Source organism: Mytilus trossulus, chromosome 10 (assembly GCF_036588685.1).
Source record: "Mytilus trossulus isolate FHL-02 chromosome 10, PNRI_Mtr1.1.1.hap1, whole genome shotgun sequence".
NCBI lineage: Eukaryota > Metazoa > Mollusca > Bivalvia > Mytilida > Mytilidae > Mytilus > Mytilus trossulus.
The window spans coordinates 437,855-459,826 of NC_086382.1; the positions used below are offsets into that span (position 1 = coordinate 437,855).

The window sequence follows — 21,972 nt, forward strand, 5'->3', positions numbered from 1 at the left end:
CTTACATCAAAGTCATTTATATGTTGCCTCATTGACAATCATACATCTTCTATATAAAGATAAATCATTCAATATTTTTTGTGATCTTGTCGTGCAGTGTGTTGCAATAATTTGCTTCAAATATTATTTTTTTTAAATCAATTCTTACATCAACCATTGTTTCTCACTAACTGGTTGACACCCATCAATTGTCTAAGAATACGATATCCCATGGGTCAATTTAACTGGATTTGGCAATGTTATTCTAATGCTAATTTAAAACCTTGTAAATTTGTCAAAGTTCAAGTTGTATATCTTTAAATTAAATTCATAATTGATTTTTTTTTTCATACATTATCTATTGCACAGTTAGCTAGATCCTTTCGTATCAATTAACGCGTAATTTTAATTTCAAATTTCAAAATTATCCTTTATGTAATTTAAAAACTTCATGTATGTCAATTTTAAAGAATAATACATGTACAAAAATCTTGTAATTATTTTCTTTATAATTCTGTATGAATCTGATAAGAATTATGTATGAGTAGTTAATTCGGAAATTTTCAATTCAATCACGTTTGGAACGGTGTTCTTTTACCACCAAGTTTTCAATTTGTAATACTCAATTAAATATAAATGGTGAAATTTACATTGATACTGAAATCAGAGTGATGTTTGATAGTAATTATAATGCATTTGTGAAAATTTTAAAATTCAATAACTGCACCGAAAAAACTGTATGACACCATTGACACTATCAACAGGAAACTTAACGAACTACCGCATCCTGTAAAGGCTTATAACGTGGCTTTTCATGTGCCATTGATTAAGTGACAGTGGGACCCAGATTATTGTTATTTACAAATAATTTTCACATGGTTGGCCAAGGTGTAAATAAGATTTTGTGGGACGATTGTTAAGAATCACTCTCCTGTCTAACCCCCAATTATTATCACAGAATAGATTCGAGAAATACCCTGTCGTTTGTATGAAAAAAAGGTAATGAATTTCACTAAAATAATCTGTGAAGGAGCAATTATAAATGTGTAAGCGTAACTTCTCATGTGTAACCATCTTGGTTGATTTTTTGTCTCATTCCAAGGGCATCTCTCACCTATACATGATCGTAAATTGAAATTGCTGGATGCCTTTATTCTTTAATACCTCTCAGTTAAGACATATAATCTTCACTAATAATTTATTTATAAGATGACAAATTTACTTTTCCATTTAAATCGCTGAGGTGACACATAGGAGACGAAGGAGACAATGTATAACCCGTGTCAAAATCGGTAATAATGTGAAATGACGATTATGTGAGGGGCGGACTTTCATCCACCTTTTTATAGTCATTTCTTTCAGTATCGTTTATTCACCAAAAACAAACATGGCGATATAAAGTCTACCGATTTATCTGCAACAGATAAAACCTTTTATATATTATAAATGGTATTAAACACGACAAAAGATAAGTCGTTGTGATGTTACTACATTTGGTACAGAGCAATAAACTATGGCTTCCTCTTGAGCAACCACCACACAAGGAATGCAGATCACACTCGAAACTCCGTGCTTAAGATGTACTTTAATGTTAAAACCAAATTACTGCACAACAATGAATTACCAAACATGCGGGTGTGAGGTATATGTCAACGAGATAGCAAGTCAACAACACAAATTGTGAACAATTCATTTAAAATGATTTAAGAGAGAAATTCATGTAATCATTAGGGAAGTGTTATGGTACATGTATGAAATGCATTTTTTTTCATCTGCATTAAATCAGACAGTGTCCATAGCTGTGGTATTTAACTGCTGATGAAAATAGGGATGGACACAACACCAAAAAAAATAATTGAGTTTTAGTGTTCAATAGTAATACCTAGAACACATGGCTATAGTAATACCTAGGACACTTGGCTAGATCCTGGCAGTCAGGTGAAGGAGGTTGTAGGAGATCAAAGTACCAACCTTTGGCAACAAAACTAGCCAAATCTGAAAACTAGCCAAATCTGAAAACTAGCCAATTCCAAAAACTAGCCAAAACCTGGAAACTAGCCAGATCTGAAAACTAGTTGAATTTAAAAACTAGTTAAATCAAAGTCAATAAAGATATGATTAGAACACAATTATACTATTCTATTAATAATGCAAATGAAATGCAGTATTTGGGAAAAAATAATAATTCAGGTTTACACTAGCATCTGTTAATGGTCAATTAACTGTCATATTGAGGCTAAAACTGAAATTTTGCATGAAAATAGAAAAGTTGTGATCATAATGAACATGTGAACAAAGTTGATGTGACCAAGACTTTATTATAAGCTGTCTTAACACTGCAATCCTTAAAATGATAGATTGGACAGACTAAAGGAAGGATTGACATATAGACTTTATAATTAGATCACAGACTAAAGGAAGCAGGGACAGATAGACTTTATGATTAGATCATAGACTAAAGGAAGGAGGGACAGACAGACTTTATAATTAGATCACAGACTAAAGGAAGCAGGGACAAATAGACTTTATGATTAGATCACAAACTAAAGGAAGGAGGGACAGACAGACTTTATGATTAGATCACAGACTAAAGGAAGGATGGACAGATAGACTTTATAATTAGATCACAAACTAAAGGAAGGAGGGACAGATAGACTTTATGATTAGATCACAGACTAAAGGAAGGAGGGACAGACAGACTTTATGATTAGATCACAGACTAAAGGAAGGATGGACAGATAGACTTTATGATTAGATCACAGACTAAAGGAAGGAGGGACAGATAGACTTTATGATTAGATCACAAACTAAAGGAAGGAGGTACAGATAGACTTTATGATTAGATCACAGACTAAAGGAAGGAGGGACAGACAGACTTTATGATTAGATCACAGACTAAAGGAAGGATGGACAGATAGACTTTATAATTAGATCAGACTAAAGGAAGGAGGGACAGATAGACTTTATGATTAGATCATAGACTAAAGGAAGGGGGGACAGACTGACTTTATAATTAGATCATAGACTAAAGGAAGGAGGGACAGACAGACTTTATAATTAGATCATAGAATAAAGGAAGGAGGGACAGACAGACTTTATGATTAGATCACAGACTAAAGGAAGGAGGGACAGATAGACTTTATAATTAGATCATAGACTAAAGGAAGGAGGGACAGATAGACTTTATAATTAGATCATAGACTAAAGGAAGGAGGGACAGATAGACTTTATGATTATATCACAGACTAAAGGAAGGAGGGACAGATAGACTTTATAATTAGATCACAGACTAAAGGAAGGATGGACAGATAGACTTTATGATTAGATCACAAACTAAAGGAAGGAGGGACAGATAAACTTTATGATTAGATCACAGACTTAAGAAAGGATGGACAGATAGACTTTATGATTAGATCACAGACTAAAGGAAGGATGGACAGATAGACTTTATAAGATCACAGACTAAAGGAATCAGGGACAGATAGACTTTATGATTAGATCACAGACTAAAGGAAGGAGGGACAGATAGACTTTATGATTAGATCACAGACTAAAGGAAGGAGGGACAGATAGACTTTATGATTAAATCACAGACTAAATGAAGGAGGGACAGATAGACTTTATGATTAGATCACAGACTAAAGGAAGGATGGACAGATAGACTTTATGATTAGATCACAGACTAAAGGAAGCAGGGACAGATAGACTTTATGATTAGATCACAGACTTAAGAAAGGATGGACAGATAGACTTTATGATTAGATCACAGACTAAAGGAAGCAGGGACAGACTGAGTGAAGCAATTTTTTTATAAAGTACATGCAACCCTTAAACTTGATAGTTTTTGTACTTTACACAATTAAAATATCGATATTCGATTGTTCATAACAATTATTTTTAGCCCAACAACTTCCTGCATTATTACAATGGACAAATATAATTGTTAATTGTTGCAAATGTGTAAATGGGTGTATCAACATATCTAATGGTTGTAACACTCAAGAAAATAAACACAAACATACATATCAGAATTTAATTGGTATTATCATATAAACTTGGCCAATTTAGAAAACATATTTGTTTCCAATTACACCTCATAATTTGTTTGTGTTGTTAATTATAAGCTGTTTTTAACATATTTGATTTTGGCACATTATTTTGTACATAAATGAGGCTGTTAGTCATCTCGTTTGAATTGTTTAACATTTGTCATTTGAGGGCCTTTGCAGCTGACTATGAAGTTTGGGCTTTGTTCATTGTTGAAGGCCATATACAGTGACCTATAGTTGTTAATTTCTGTGTCATTCTGTCTCTTGTGGAGAGTTGTCTAATTGGCAATCATACTACATCTTCTTATTTTTCTATATATTTATAAAATGTCAAATTTCCTTAGTTTTGACATAAACTTATGAAATGTCTGGCAGGATACACTAATTGTGTCATGTCATTTTTTATAAGCATTTCCCTGTTTCCAAAACATTTTTCTCCACCTAATGTAATTTAAGACCACCCTGAATAAATCAATCAAAATCAATCAAAATCAATCCACATATGATCATATATTAGTTGATTCTGATTGGAAATTGATTATATCAAATCTTTAGCTGGTCAGATGGAAGGAACGTTACTCCCCCTTTTTTATCCAAGGTTGGAAACCCCCCTTTTTTATATGGCTGGATCTGCCCCTGTGTATGCAGACTTTGATAAAATGAGGACATAAAAAATCCTCAAAAGATATGATTTTTCCTCAATCCATAAAATTTGGTACCTATGAAATAATGACCCAAAAGCCAAAAGGGTTGCTTCCACTTGAATGTAAAAAAAAAGAGTATCATTATTGCTACTTAATTGATAAAATTTAAACTAAATTCATAATAAAAGTCACAGAAGGAACTAGTTTATTGCAAAAATGATACTATACCTGTTAAGATTTAGTTTTTATATAAATATAATAGATGCAAAAAAGAAATATGAGTTTTACTTACGATATTTGCCATATATAAAGCTAAAAGACCTCTCCTGAAAAAGAGTACAAAATATAGATAAAGGGTTATGACATGTAATTCAGCATTTATTAATTTGAAGTAATTTACATGAAATTTTCAAATGATAGATTTTAATTAATTGGAAGAAAGAATGACAAAGTAACTTTTGTTCCTCTTTTTATAAAACATAATTATATGCTCAGGATAATATACAAAAATATTGATAGTTGTATGCTTAAATGTGTCCTAAGCAATGTATTTCTCAAATCTATCTACTTTACTTAAAACAAGTTTTATCCCCAACAGTTCTTAGAAAGGTGCTAAAGCAAAAATATTCTACAAGGTATATAATGATAGATATAAGAAGATGTGGTATGAGTTCTAATGAGACAACTCTCTATCCGAATCACAATTTGTTAAATTGGGACAAACAGAAGAAGAGAGGAACAAACGGAAGCAAAGACCGGAAAACAATATTATAACACATGAATACAGCAACCAAAAGCTACTAGCGACAACCACTTCATTGCGGTCTATTACGAGATTTCTTAAAAACTTAAGTGAATAAAACCAAGTTTTCATTTTTAAATAACAGTGTAAAATAAAGGTAAAGAGGTAAAAAAAAGACCAAAAAACAAGTGCCTGTGCTTTTACGGTATTAAATAGAACTATATTGTTCTGAAACCCAAATATTGCTTTAAATGGCTAATCATCTTGGTAAACAGTCTGTTTTAAAATACTTAAAACGGCACTCAGAAGATAAATGACATGGCCTGAAAGATGAGATTGCGACAAAAGGAGTTGTCTCCCATGTATATACATTTTCATTTCAAATATTTAAAATAACATTTATTGCATAAAATTTAATCTGTATAGCTGACACATGCCATTTCAAACTACTCAAAAGGTTTTTAATTACTTTAAAAAAATATTTAAAGAACCTGCTGTTGTAATTATGTTTATCTACTTTTTTAACGCAAAGGACTGCAGATTTGTATAATCGGTAAAAAATTTACATAAAATTTGGTGACATTTAAAAAATTAGGTCGATCAATTTTATTCCTTAAATACTTTTTCACCAAAATATGATAAAAATAGATAAGCGCTAATCCCCGTCGAACATTCACAGGTGTGAGATGGTATTTAAAGGGACTATAGTTTTTTCCTGTCATACTGTGTGATGATATCCCAGGTAGTTAAATCAATTATGACATTTATAAGTTGGCATGGGTGATTGTTTAAGGGTATGTGGCCCGTAATTGAATGGGTCAAAAGTTTTGACATTATCACCACGATTATCATTTTACCAGCTTCGTTTACAGTTACTTATTATCAATACCATAAGATTTCATTTTTCATTCTTAATATAAGATCAAATGTCCATTTATAATATGCGACACGTAATTCCACAATGTGCTCAATATCTGGTTCTAGTCTCAATTTCCAAAGAGGACATCAAGACTGATGCTCGTTTTAAATTTCGGTTTCCGAATTCCACTCGATTTGTTAACCTTTAAGACAGGTAATTAAAACGTTGGTTTCAAATTACACTCCCGTAAAATAATCCCCTCCTTTATCATAAAAAAGTCAAATTATAAAACCACAACTCCGCCTTGTTTAACTTGATTTTGAACAGGTACAACCCAGGTGTTGTAAATCAAAAATTCTTCAATAAAATTTATACTGTTTTTAGTTTATAGGCTCATTGTACATACAAGAGTGTTTATTTTATCCAAACATGGCAATTTAACAAAAGTATGAATGGTCCCATTTGGTATTTCTTTCCCTGAGTCAATGAAAGAACATATAGGTTACTTTAACAGTGCAGTAAGATGCTAAATTTGTCTAACAATGATACACTATGTACCATCATCTAAGGAATATTTAAAGTGACTGAAATGAAAAATAGTAGTTTGCTCATTGTTGAAGGTCATACAGTGACCTATAGTTGTTTATTTTTATGTCATTTTGGTCTCTTGTAGAGAGTTGTCTCATTGGCAATTGCAATCATTCCACATCTTCTTATTCTTATAGGACATAAACTTAAACAAAGTCAATGAGGCAGAGTTTGATGGTAACAGAGTTCAATAGGGTACACCCTCTTAGGTCACAAGGTCATATTCAAAAATTGTCTCAGGTCACAAGGTCACCTCCCAGCAAACTACACAGTATTAAACTGTTCTTCTCTTCTTGGTTTAAAACATTTTTTAAAGACACAGGTGTTTTTAATTTGAGTTCAGCTCGTAAGGCCACTTGCAAAATACCCCAAGTCCAATAAATATTAACCACGTTTGATGCAGAGCAGGAATAAATAGGAACAGACCCTGATAACATCTTGCCTATGGACTATAATGGTGCTCTAAAAATTAGTCCCCAACTTTGCTGAGGTAAATTAAGTCTTTCATTTTGCCATATGTTGATCATGAATGACTATGAAATACAAAAGAATGTACACGTAAAAAATGCTACATAATTTTTTAAAACTTTACGTGGAATTGGTTTTTTTTTGGTAAGGATCCAGTGACACAAAAAAGCTTTACATTTAAAACTGTAAAGATATATTATCATTGAACAAACAATGACTTTGTATTTCACTGAATATGTACAATGTTAAATTAACATGGACTAAAACACATGTCTTGAATACAATGTTTTCTTTTCACTCCCTGGATAATATCCAATATAATCAGAGGCATTAAAAATATTTGTCAATTTTGTTTTAAATAATTAAAACAACTATTATATATTAAATACTTTTCAATATATATATTGTATCCAACATGTCAATTCCATGAATCCACAAGAGATCCATGCTTAAACTGACACTTTCCAATGGAGAATCATAACTGGAACATAAGTTTCCTCAATGACCTAAGCTGCCTACTGGGACTATAATGTATTTTCTAATATGGACCATATGATATCCTAGCTTAACATTTGTTTAACACACACCAGGGTACCAGAAAGATATTTTAATTCTAAATAAATCACTGATAAGAAATAGACATCTGTCAAATGTCAACAGTGATCCCAAACGAATATCAGATTTTTTCTAAAAAAAAAAAAAAAATATTTTAAATTGATCCATTGTAAAAATTAATACTTCTTAATTTTGATGTAAATGACATCAATTATTTGAAAAAGTGTATTTACAATAAGTCAAAGTTAAAGGTATCCTCCCCTGTCCCAATGCCATCGACACTGAGACAGGTTGATCAAAAACAAAATAAATGATGGACCATTTGATAAAAAAAAGCTGTCCAGAGAATTATATTTAAAGCAAGCAACCAGATACATGTAATCAAGTCCATGCTACATGTCCTTAGAAAACTCAACAGGTGAAAGGGCCTCACTCAAATAATTCAGTGTTCTGTATTGGCTTATTGATAGGTTTTTTAAAATATATGCTATTATTAACTAACTAATCAGTGAGGGAGAAAAAAGACTTAACAAAATGTTCTTAATATTTGACTACTTCTCAAGTATATTGATATAAACAGCAATTCTTAAATTCCTACAAAATTTATCAACTACAATGTGTCTGATAGCTATTTCATAATTTTTATAATTCTCTACTTTATTTCCGTTTAAAAAAAACAATTGCACGATAAAATTAAATTGTTGCCTCTGATTTCCAGTCATGCTACTTAACCGAATAGCCAAGTTAATCCCATGTCAATTATTTCATGTCGAACTACATTGAAATATTATTCATTACGAATCATAAATAAAATAATTTTAGCTGAAAATTTATCATTTAAACCCAAAATGGACGAAATCAGTTTCCTTTTTCAGCAAATAAACTCCAACCAAATTGCCACTTAACAAAAAGTGTGATATCAGGACTTCAATTTCAACAGCACATTTTGTCGACAAATATTGTGAATAATGAACCATAGTATTTATTTGTTTTGTAATAAAGACTTTATCATATCAGAAATCTGTAGTATTACATGAACGCCGATCGTATCAATATGTAACGCACCATTACCCATAATTTTGAATCTGTCCACGATAATTCTGACAATATAATAGTCCGTTAAAATGAAGTTTAGCTGCTGTTACTAGCAATACAATAACACATGGTTGACAATATAATTCCGTGTCATGAGGATTATTATACCATTTTTTTTTCTGTATGTTATACAAGTGATAAACTTATCTTTTAATATCAATGGTTTATAACATTAAAAAAATCAGAGAAAATTGAGCTATTATGGTTGTCAGCGTTGTTAGTAGTTGATGGACTCTCCACAGATACCACTATCAAATGATGAAGCTAATTACAAAACGATGATGCTATCAGATCTATATTCTAAAAAATCTCTTCTATACCTGACGAATGAACATCAAACAAAGGTTTTAAATTTGAAAATTTATCCTATAATTAACGGTAAAATTGAAAGCTTTCTGGGAATAGGAAATGTTACCACGGTAATTGACATAATAATATCGTGATCAGAAGACATCCAGAAATTAATCTTAATGAATCTTCGTTGATGGACGTCATTTAAGACTTGTTTACAATATAAAAAAAAATGATCAGTTATAAGGTATTATGGTATCTATGGAGGACATTTTGCAGCATAATTGTTTTATTCACTGATAGAGAAAAATGCATCATGATCTTTGAATACAGGGAAAAGGTAGAAATCAAATAATGTTTGTCCTGCTAATCTTGGGTTTTAACACCACTTTGAATATTAAGAAAGGGAATTGTCAAACCATTCAGAATGAGGTGACCAGCCAACAGTCAAGCTACAAAAATGTATATCTTGTAAAAAAAATCAAAAACTTTTGACAATAAAGTACAGATTGCCATAAAGAATCGGATGTAAATTACAAAACAAGTCTTCCAACACCTCTGAGGGAGATATAACGTTTATATACTGGACTTTAAAACAGCAAAATTCAATCAATCAATCCATCCCAAAAGGGAGATAACTAATGGAAATCCTTTAATGGGAGATAACTAATGGAAATCCCTTAATGATAGATAACTAATGGAAATTTCTTATTGGGAGATAACAAATGGAAATCCTTTAATGGGAGATAACTAATGGAAATCCTTTGATGGGAGATAACTAATGGAAATCCCTTAATGATAGATAACTAATGGAAATCCTTTAATGGGAGATAACTAATGGAAAGTCCTTATTGGGAGATAACTAATGGAAATCCTTTAATGGGAGATAACTAATGGAAATCCTTTAATGGGAGATAACTAATGGAAATTCTTTAATGGGAGATAACTTATATAAATTCCTTATTGGGAGATAACTAATGTAAATTTCTTAATAGGTGATAACTGTTGTAAATCCATTAATGGGAGATAACTAATGAAAATCCATTAATGGGAACTAACTGATGAAAATTCCTTAATGGGAAATAACTAATGAAAATCCATTAATGGGAGATAACTGATGAAAATTCCTTAAAGGGAGATAACTAATGGAAATTCCTTAATGGGAGATAACTGATGAAAATCCCTTAATGGGAGATAACTAATGAAAAATCCTTTATGGGAGATAACTAATGTAAATTCCTTAATGGGAGATAACTTATCAAAATCCATTAATGGGAGATAACTAATGGAAATTCTTTAATGGGAGATAACTAGAATCAAGGATCAATCTATACTGTTAACTGAGAAAAATCCTGCACATGCATGAAATATTTGGTACTGGACATTACCCAAACAATAATTAAAATTTAGAGTGGAAATTGGAAATATGTCAAAGAGACGTACAACAATGAAATTAAAATAAAATTAACAACCCAACCATACAGGAGACAACAGCTGAAATCAACCTATTTAGTGAAAATAAGTTGCTAGAGGTTTACTTTTCTAATTTCATCAGTAAGAAAAAAATTGTGAAATATCCTTTCATGTAAGTTTTTTTAAAACAGACGATCACAATCTTGGACCAACAAAAAATCTAAACCAAAACTTCACAAGTAGATTTTGCACTGAAAATCCCGAAATTTTAACTCCATTAAAATAATGCACTTTACATTATTTATTTTCTATGTAGTTTAAGTAGTTTCTCACAAAATTTAATTTCTGTTGTTCTTTTACAAATTAACTTGAGAGACAAGTAATTAACTTATTTGACCAAATGAATTAGGATAATTGATTCTATTCTAATAGGCAATTTGTTAGTCATTACAGGGTGGAGTGATGTTATATACAAAACTCAAAAAAATCTGACAAAGCTGCCAGTTAGAAAGAAGGAACACAAAAGTTTACTTAAAATTGAAAACAACCAATTATAAATTAATAAAAAAGTTAAACACGTAAGTCATTTCCTATCATTTAACGGAATTGGGAATTGAAAATATTGACGGCAACAGGTAATTCAAAACGTCAACTGAAATTTGCCTTTTGAATCCATATACACAAACAATTAATTTTTAAATCAAATGCCAGAAAAGCATTATTTCATGGGAACAATACCGCCATTGATGGTATAAAATTCTTCGTTGATTTGTCCACAATAGTTAATTATCTGCCGGGGATCAGGTGTTTGAATTGTTATTATATTTAATTACTTCTTTTCTCGTTAGCTATAAATACCTCTGGCAGGTACAAAATAAATGGAAATCTTCATCAAATTCAATTAATCGACAAAATTTTGTTCATGGAACACCTGCTATTCGAGTTCTGCACAAGCTTTCAGGCACTAGTCACTATACAGTGCTGTATTTTATGCGTAATAATCTTTGTCATTTATTAAGATGTTGTAATCGGCGGGGAACAGTCTATTCTTAATTAATTCCATCTATAATACTAAAATTACGAGGTCCAATTTGTCAGCCGTCATCACGTAAAAACGACGAATCAAATAAATCAACTTTACATTTAACTAATATAGTACAATGGTGTTGATTAAAAATTACACCACTCCAGGCCCCTTTGTTTTCCACGTAATTAATATTGCCAATAATTAAGAAGTTCCGGGTCGAATCCGACACCGATACCAATAGTATATTCACCTGTTACCTATTACCTTATCTGTACGTTCCGCATCTGACAGGCGCACCACCAAACGGTGTATGTAGAATTTTGCTGTATACTGTTGAGTAAAAGATACTCCATTCCAGGCCCTTTTGTTTTCCAAATTATTAATATTACCAATAATTGATAGGTTCCAGGTCGACGGGTTCAAGCAGAAAGATTTTGAAAGTAGAGAAAACTGTGCATCTTACAATCGGCATGACTTTGTCAGATGAAAATACCAATACTAAAATAAGGCATACCCATAGTTATATATTTTAATTCAGTCACGGACCCGCGATATCACGGGTTTGTTCTAGTTCAATACTAAAAGTATGGCCTTCCAGGATGTATAAATTGCTTCATAAAAAGTAATTACACAAAAAGTTATGATATGAAACCTATAAAAGTTAATACACCTGTGGCAACTTCCAGGATCTTAACCCACAGAACTTTAATCCTTTATTTACAGAGTAAAATGGTGGAATATTTGTGAAGTTTAGTAAGTCTTGACTGCAGAATTTGAGACATTTTAAATAACATCTGATGATTTTTTTCACCTTATACTCTCAAAGTTTGAAGTTGCATAATATCTTCACTTCTAGTATCTACCAACACCTTGACTAAAATTAATTTGGCTCATTTAAATTTCATATGAACATTGACAAAATATTTTACTTTGACTCTATGACAAAAAATTTGAAAAAATAAAAAAATCTTTAACCAATTATGAAAAAAATTCATTGGATAAACCATGAATAACAGTTTGACCAACACTAATTTTGATCATTGAGGAGCTTAATATTAATTTTCCTTAACAATAGTTCGCCATAAAAGGTTCAGCTGATTTTACAGAGTTATCTCCCTGTATAGTGTTATGTACCACCATAAGCTTATCTAACCTCTGGAATAAAATCAGGACTTCTAAAATAAATTTTGAATGTGTACATGGCACACAGATGCATACCCAATTTTAAAGAGATGTTACTCAAGAAAGGTAAAAGTAAGGCTACCCAAATTTAAAACCCAATGAGTTATTTCAATAAAAACATTGTGTATAAGTTTCATAACATTTGTTTGAGGTAAACTAAAGATAGAGAACTGAATTATAAGTAAAGGGGCATAACTAGAATGGTAAAAGTGATGCCACCGAAAGTTAAATTTGACATGTTTTTTGTGGTAATAAGCATTGTGTATCAGATTCATTAAATTTGGTTGAGTCAAAGTAAAGACTAAAGTTAGAGAAAGGTTCAACAAAAAAATTAGCATTTTTTCCATTTGTAATGTAGCTTTAGAAAGGTAACAGACACCACCAAAATTTAAACTTGATCTGGTTTTGTTGTAATAAGCATTGTGTTCAATTTTCATAACATTTGGTAGAGGCAAATTTAAGTTACAGAACAGAAACAGGACGTAAGGACATACAGATGTAAGGAGACGGGAAAGAGTAAATCTTCATGCCCTCTCTGCATAAACATATCAAAATTATTGTATACCCTCTTTCAGAAAAATGTTATCACCTTGCAGCTTATATTATCCTTTAAAATATTGGTAAACATATTGACTACAGTTTCATCTAATTTGAAGGATGTAACTTTAAATCAAATTGCTACAAAAATGAAAAATAAAAGTTGTAATTAGATTCTACTCAAAACAATCTTGAATATAACAACCAAATTTTTGGAGGCAAATCCCCAGAAAATAAATTCATGATGCCGAAAAAATATATTAAACTATTTAGGAAATAATCACCAAGTACACCTGTTTACCCAAACTCATTCATATGCAAATTGTTCTATTAATTACATAAAAAGACGTTTCTACCCTTAATAATCAAATTTATCGGAAGTTTTTCCTACTTAATGCAAAATTAGCTTTAAATATCAGCATAAAACTGTTCATAAAGAATCTGAAAATAATCCCTAAAGCGATTATGTTATGATGTAATCATAATTAATAATAATAAAGACGTACAAGACATACTTTATTATATGGTCATGAGAAATCACGTCTTTTTTAGAGCTTAAATTATTTCCGTTATTGAGTAATTCTACGTAATAGAATGATGTCATGGGAGAATGATAAATAATGCAAGAAAAAAAAGAAGGTGGGTTTTATTCTATATTTTAATTGAAATTTCCTTTAAGTACAAGTTACTTCCCCAGAAAGAACAATCCGTGTGTGAAGTTTGATCTGATACATGTATCAATCACCTTTTAAAACTTACTTTCTATTAACATTACAATATTTTGTCATTTTAAATTTTCTAATTTAAATGTAACAACATGCACAAGATACATATAGCATGTCGGTTGACAGGCAACAAACAAGAAAACCAATTTACTCATGTCCAGAAGGGTTCTTTAAAATCTGTGGATTAAGGGACTAAGGGCTTTTAAAGTTTTGCTAAAAATATGGGTAAATCTTTAAAAAAGCTGTTAGACTTGTTACACCAAAGCAACAAATAATATTGAAGTACTAGTATATATTGTGGTACATCCATTCATTTTCAAACTGCATGAAACATCCTACTGCAGTACTTTCAGGGTTTTAGCTAGGATTTTGAGGACTTTAGTCACTTTTGCTCTAGAAAATTAACATTATTTCTGGTTACAGCAAGGGATCAAGGATATTTGTATATAATTACTAGCTTTACATCTTTGTCAGACTTTGAAGGACTAAGGCAAAATTTACTAGACAGAAGTTGCATGATTTGACTGATATGGCACATTAAAAATGAAGATTAGAATATATAAGATCTGGAAATCAAGTCCAAATTTTACTTCAATTAGTTTCAGGGGACATTCCTGCTCAACAAATATGGGTTCACTTTTTTTTAACCTGCTCGAGAATCTCATCAATGAACTTCCAGGGCCTTTTATAGCTGACTTGAGATGCGGTATGGGCTTTGCTCATTGTTGAAGGCTGTACAGCAACCTATAGTTATTATTGTCTGTGTCATTTTGGTCTTTTGTGGATAGTTGTCTCATTGGCAATCATACCATATCTTGTTTTTTTATATTTCATTGCATAATCTGTATCCTTGTAAAACGTACTGAGTAAATTTATATTTCTAGTTTGAAGGGTTATTAGATCCTGCTCTACATGTGGTAATTACTGTCACAAAGAATATGTGAATCACACCCAACAAATTGTTGTTTTGAATATTTTTGTAATATTTGCTCCTGTACAGTCATCAATCAATCCCATCAAATATACTGGTATCAAAAGCTTTGAAAACTTACCATAATTCTGAATAAATACAAGCTAGTAGCATACACATTAGTACAGCAAATTTCAAACGGAACATCAAACTAATCTGTATATAATGCATATGTATGATGGATGTTAATTTACATAAATTTGAATAAATGAAGATGATTGGTCCATACCTGGACTTCCTCTCGAGAAGTATTGCAACATAAGAGGCTGTCAATGCAGGGACAAATGAGATACTGAGGTAATAAAAATGACCAATCAGTTTCCTGTAGGAGAAAACAGAATCATAGTCAGTAATATGTTTTAGATCATAATAGTGTGACAGTCTGTCTAAAGCTCCTAGAATACAATGCATTTTGAAGGTTAACTGTTTTAAGAAAGCTTAAGCAGATTCAAGATATTGATGTAGTTATACCACCCCCCCCCTAAAAAATATAGGTCATTCTTAAAATCCAACCCACCTCCTAATTTATCTTCTATATTCTAGGAGATTTTGTCAGGCTCTCTTGCTATCATGTACCCTTGTATAAATGTAAGTAATAATTTTATCTGTTATTCAAATATATGTAAATTTCTATATCTAAAACAACATTTATACAAATGTACATTTTACTACATGTAAGGTACAACAATAATAGTGCTAAAATTATTTATTTATCTCACATCCCAATTCAGAAAAATGCAAATGATTGATTTGAATATTTAACATAAAAAGAGAAAGTTTCCAATGCATAGAATTACTTTCAATTTATACTATAAAATAAAAGTTTTTTTTTTTTTTTTCAACCCTGGTTTGAAAAGTAACATTTTGCATAAAACCTAAATATAAAACAAAACATAATTGCTTTTAATTTTCAATCAAAATTTTAAGTCCTTTTCTTACATTTGTCTTAGTCAGATACATGTACTTTCAAAATTTATCAAATTCTGTATCTGCATTCATGGTAACCAATCAAAACACTTTGTGAAGTAGGAGTGAGATAAAACATTTGTCAGGACAATAAAACACAACTGTACCTGCTTTTTCTTTCTATATTAAGAGCTAAAGCACAAGCTGGTATCCCTGTTACAAAGGTTGCTAGGTAACAGAAAGAACCTGCTACTTTTCTGAAAACAATAATTGTCATGAAAATTTTCAATGAAGATTCTATAAAAAATGAGTATAAGAATCTTTATAACCTTTTTTTGTTTTTCATTTGCCATTCCAGAATCTAATATGCATTCTGGGTAATATATTGAAAGCATACACACAAACACTGTGATTGGCTTACAATGTCCAAAACAATTTAAATACAACCAATTTCTTGATTTTATTTTCATTTTGGATTACAAACAATCTAATATCAAATTGTAAACTCAAAAGAAGAAAACTAATACTAGACTAGAGTCCAACATCTTTAAGTTGTAAAGTTACTAGTTCATGAACAAAGATTATCTACAAATGCCTGCCAATGTTGGTTCTAGGCGTTCCTGATAAAGATGCCTCACATGCAACAATCTATTTTGATAACCATCTGCAAAACCATGAAAATTTAACATGGACCAATGAACCATAAAAACTAGTTCAAGGCCAGATGAACCCTGCCAGACAACGTGCACACAAAGCAATCATTCTATACACCAAATATAATTGACCTATTGCTTAAAAATTTTTGGTATAGATCTGCAAAACAAAAACAACCATGGAATTTAACATTGACCAATAAACCATAAAATGAGGTCATGGTCATTTAATTAAGGACATGTACACCTTACATTCATTCAAAATCTTGAATATAGTGGCCCAATGCTTAAAGTATCTGAAAATTAGACCTAATCTGAAAAACAAAGAGATGCACCATTTGGGGAATTACTTCTAATCTAGCCACTACCTGAAATAAAAGTTGGATGCCAGATATACTATGTGTATCCTTTACAAACAAGCAAAATATATAGTTACAATACTGTGGATTCATTACTATTTGTGGGATACCAATAACTTTTAAGGGATGTTTTGAGTTTAGAATTGCAAATTTAAATGTACAATGAAGTACAAATTTCCTATTATCTTATTCATTTACACTTATATATATGCAAAACTACAAAATAAAACATTCATTCCAATAACATTTTTTTCCAATCAGCAAAAGCTGGTACCCATTAAAATAAATGAATCCACAGTAGTCATGGTAGTTGGTTGATAGCAGGATAAATACTGATGAACATGTGAACAAATGAATAAAATTGAGAATGGAAATGGGGAATGTGTCAGAGACAACAATCCGACCATAGATTAGACAACAGCCTAAAGCCACCAATAGGTCTCCAATGCAGCGAGAAACTCCTGCACCTGGAGGCATCCTTTAAAATGTAGCTGGCTCCTTAACAAATATGTATACTAGCTCTGTGATAATGAATGTCATACTAAACTTTGAACATGAAAGTTATTTGATACACTTTTTGTTCTTAAAAAATTGCAAATTCAACATATTCAAGGGTAAAAAAACAAACCTTATCTCAAAGTTTCGTTAACAGTCTGTTACAATGTACCTACATGCAGCCAATTGCAACTGAGCCAAAGTGTGATCATAAACTGTATTGATATTTTTTTAGTGACTATAAACTGTATTGGTATATTTATTTACAAGTACCTACCTCCATAAACAGAAAAATGTTATAAACAAGGTTCCATTTGTGGTCAAGAAAATTGTAGATCTTGCTAACTGTGCAGGGAATGACTTTAGGAAATAATCTTTATTTCTCCTCTGGATAATACCAGCAATCTGTCAAGAAAAACATTGTAAATCTGCATAAGGTAAAATCAATTTTCCTTAAATAAAATATTCCTTATTCAGTTTATTGAATCATTATGATAATGCTTTAATTAGAAACTAGTAGATAACAAGAATGTGTCCATAGTTCACAGATGCCCCACTCACACTATCATTTTCTATGTTCTGTGAACCGTGAAATTGGGGTAAAAACTGTTATTTGGCTTAAAAGTTAGAATGATCATATCAAAAGAAAAAATCTGTACTAAGTTTCAAGTTGATTTGACTTCAACTTCATCAAAAACTACCTTGACCAAAAACTTTAATTAACTTGAAGCTGGACAGATGGACGGACGAACAAACAGATGGACGAACAGACCAGGAAACATAATGCCCCTCTACTATGGTAAGTCGGGCATGAAAATAAAAAATAGTTTTAAATTTTAGTTTATCTAAATACCATAACCATAGTTCTACTAGTGCAGCTAGAACACCTTACAAGGAGTATCTTGGACCAAGTCTTCATGACAAGCTTGTCTGAATCTTTATCTGTAAGGGTTTTCACCTTTAGCCTTCAAAACATGCATGAAACCCTTTTAAAGTTCTACAGAATCTGCCTATTTCTCAGAAATTATCTGATTTTGTGTTCAAATATATATGTACTCAGTAAATTAGTAAAGCATTAAACAATATGTGTCTAATTTGGTTTTAATGCAGAGTTATGACCTTGAACATAATCTTATATACATGTACATGAACCCTTATTCTTGACAAATTCAAATAGATTCCATTTGTTTTGTGTCAACTAGGTACATGTACCTCCAAAACTCTGCATCAGTTTTAAGCAACAGTTATAAAAATAAATTGCTGAAGTTAACTCCACAAAACTTCATCACAATGGAATTACTTCATATTAAATCAATATGTAATATTTAAATGTTTGGGCCTTTTATAGCCGACTTAATGGTACATAGGTGTACGGTACCTCATTTTTTAAGAGGTATAATTGCCTATAACTGCTTACATTTACTTCCTTTTAACTTTTGTGATAAGTTGAGTCATTGGCAATAATATACTACATAGATATAGGAAGATGTGGTGTGAGTGCCAATAAGACAACTCTCCATCCAAGTAACAATTTAAAAAGTAAACCATTATAGGTTAAAGTACGGCCTTCAAGTACATCTCCTTATTTTTATATATTTCATACAATATCCCTTGTACTGGTAAATTTTAAACAAACATTCATATCGATAATCGGGCCATACTGTCACAAGGTGACCGGAGAATAAAATATGGTAACTCTAATCTTCTCCTGTCAGATAGACAGTTAATCCTTTTAGTGGTGCATCGGTTTGCAATTGGCTGTTCAGGATATAAAACTTTACAACTATGTCTGGTAAGAATTGGGATGTTTATCCAGTCCAAATTTCGTCCATCATCACATACTAATCATTAGAGGGGCAGGTGAAAGTAATAAAATATTGGTTGAAAATTTCCGTTAGCTACCTTGTGATTTTTTGTAGGGATATGGTTAGAAAACCCCATATTGACAGAAACAAGTGCCTGTGTATATAACAGAGCGTTTGGGGCAAATACAATGCCCACCCATATATCATGTTCAAACAATCTACATGTAGATCAAGGCAGGAAAGCTTGGTATTAAGATATTAACAAATATAATGCCTACCCATGTTAAAATGAGCACAGAGCATGGCATGAAAGAATTACTTTTTAAATCATTGTAGTGTACTTGCCCTGTAGTTCCAAGGGGTTTCCCCCACCTGTCACAAGGGTACTGGTACATCACCGAGGGATCCTAAGGGGCACATGTAACAATAGGGTACTTCCAGCCTCTACTTAAGTACATCCCTCTCGTACCGCAGAACGAGCAATGCACGGCACCTGTTATCTGGGACCTGATGAGGTGAGCTGGGACCAACACCTGGTATAACTGTAGAGCCCAGCGAGCCAGGCCAAATAACACTTTATCATGATCAACATTAACAACAAGGTTTCGACTTTTGTGTTTGGCCTTGAGGGGGGTTGTGCAAAAATGACTTGAATGTTCATGTTGTCTTCATTCATAATCATTGTCGGCATAAACTGAGTAGGACCGCTTATAGTATGCCATACTATCAACATTCTAAATAATAGGTTTATCTTTTGTTTGATCATTTTTATTTTGGGGTTCAAAGTTTATAATTTAGTTTGATCTGTGCCTGACGATTTTGAGGTGAAACTCACAGCGTACAGTGATCCATAGACCTTTACTGCTTGCTTAAATACTTCTATCATCACATCAAGTGACGCCTTCTTGCATGACGGTGTCCATGTATGTCCCAATTCGTAACAGGTGCATGTTATTTTGGAAGTTAGCGGTTTGCCTAGCACCGCCATATTAAATTGGTGTCATGCGTCACACACCGGAAGCAGGAAAAATGTAAACAAATGCACGTGTTCAAAGTGAAAGTGAAAGTATATCAAGTTTGTATATATATAACAAATTCTTATTTTTTCCTTATTTTGATTTCGAGAAAACTATCTGTATTTGATGACAGGAAAGAAGCAATTGAATAAAAATGGTTCAATACAAAGTCAACTGATATTGAATTAACTCTACATCAATAAATTACAAACTAACCGATCTGAAACTAAAATAACCACAGGGATTTATCAGGCATGGTTTGGGAAATCATTGACCAAAGTTTGCAACTTCATATTATGTTTTCTGTGTTTGATCTTTTAAAACAAATACTTTTAATATTTCAGTTGTGTGGACTGTTATTTCTGGTGGTCTTTTAAAAGAATAGGGTGCTTACAGTTCTTTCTTGACATAAACGACATTATGCTCGTTCCGGCTCACGGTCATTAATGGACATTGATGGGGAGGGGAGCTTCCTCATTAGTTTTCTGATGGGGGAAGTATTGCTGTCTGTCCATATTTATTTTTCATGTTGTATCTTTAATAGCAAATATTCATAAGTTGTTAACTTTTAACCGGTATATCATTTGGTTCAAGTTTTGGTGTTGTGTTGTCTCATTGGTAACTTCACACCACATCTGCTATGTATTTTTTATATCTTTATTCCTCGAGTCCATGCTTTCTTATTGTAACTTTTTATGTGTAGCAGAGGTTGGTTTTCCGTTTATGTCATTTTTAATGGAATAACCTCGCTACTCATTCTTTTTTTTTTTTTTTTTTAACTTTTTTCAATGTGTTGTTTCAATTTGATCTTCTTTTGGCTTGATAAACTCGAACAATTACTAATTTAAACGGCCTAAGCGGACTTTTTAAATTGTTATTTTGATGGAGAGTTGTCTCATTGGCACTCACACCAAATCTTCCCGGCTATATCTATTTACAATGCATGCTACACACTTCCAATTTTCCGGCCGGGCGCCGCAGGTAAAGCCCTATGTCTTATTTATGGTCAACTAACTGCTTAGAACTACGTATACATGTGTCCTATGCAAGACCCTGGAGGTAAGTGAAATATATATTCGTCATACTGGAATGAGTTACCACAGCAGAGTAATATTTGCAGCAACACCTAAGAAACCAGTACGAAAGAAAGTAAATATCAATAAATGGAAATATAAGTAAAACACAGGCCCTTGCCCCTTAAAAATACCTATACACTTAAATGGGTTATATCAAAGTATAGAATAGTAAATAGCTTTCCAAAGACAAGTGCCTTTTACTTCAACTATTTTAATAGGCATGCGTGAATCAGACCAGACATGATGTATAAAAGAGGGACGAAAGATACCAACGGGACAGTCAAACTCATAAATCTAAAACAAACTGACAACGTCATGGCTAAAAATGAAAAAAGACAAACAGAAAAACAATAGTACACATGACACAACATAGAAAACAAAAGAATATACAACACGAACCCCACCAAAAACTAGGGGTGATCTCAGGTGCTCCGGAAGGGTAAGTAGATCCTGCCACATGTCCACATGTGGCACCCGTCGTGTTGCTTGTGTGATTACAAATCCGGTAAATATTCTAATTCGGTAGGTCACATTTATG

The 21,972-nt window shown here is 31.9% G+C and overlaps 1 protein-coding gene across 7 annotated transcripts in view; it reads right to left on the minus strand.

The window, feature by feature from the left end:
- The window catches only part of LOC134686692 (transmembrane protein 135-like), a 97,851-nt gene extending 77,499 nt beyond the window's left edge, over nucleotides 1-20,352 (minus strand). For 6 of the 7 annotated variants that reach the window (XM_063546373.1, XM_063546370.1, XM_063546372.1 and 3 more), the window contains exons 1-4: nucleotides 20,178-20,352; nucleotides 17,815-17,942; nucleotides 15,354-15,446; nucleotides 4,965-4,998 (exon numbers count right to left, since the gene is read on the minus strand). In XM_063546373.1, the coding sequence (XP_063402443.1) occupies nucleotides 4,965-4,998; nucleotides 15,354-15,446; nucleotides 17,815-17,942; nucleotides 20,178-20,330 (408 nt within the window). In that variant the 5' untranslated portion in view covers nucleotides 20,331-20,352. Of the gene's footprint in view, nucleotides 1-4,964; nucleotides 4,999-15,353; nucleotides 15,447-16,197; nucleotides 16,288-17,814; nucleotides 17,943-20,177 lie in introns of all 7 variants that reach the window. The other variant, XM_063546374.1, reaches the window with a different exon arrangement.
- Between the last annotated feature and the right edge of the window lie 1,620 nt (nucleotides 20,353-21,972).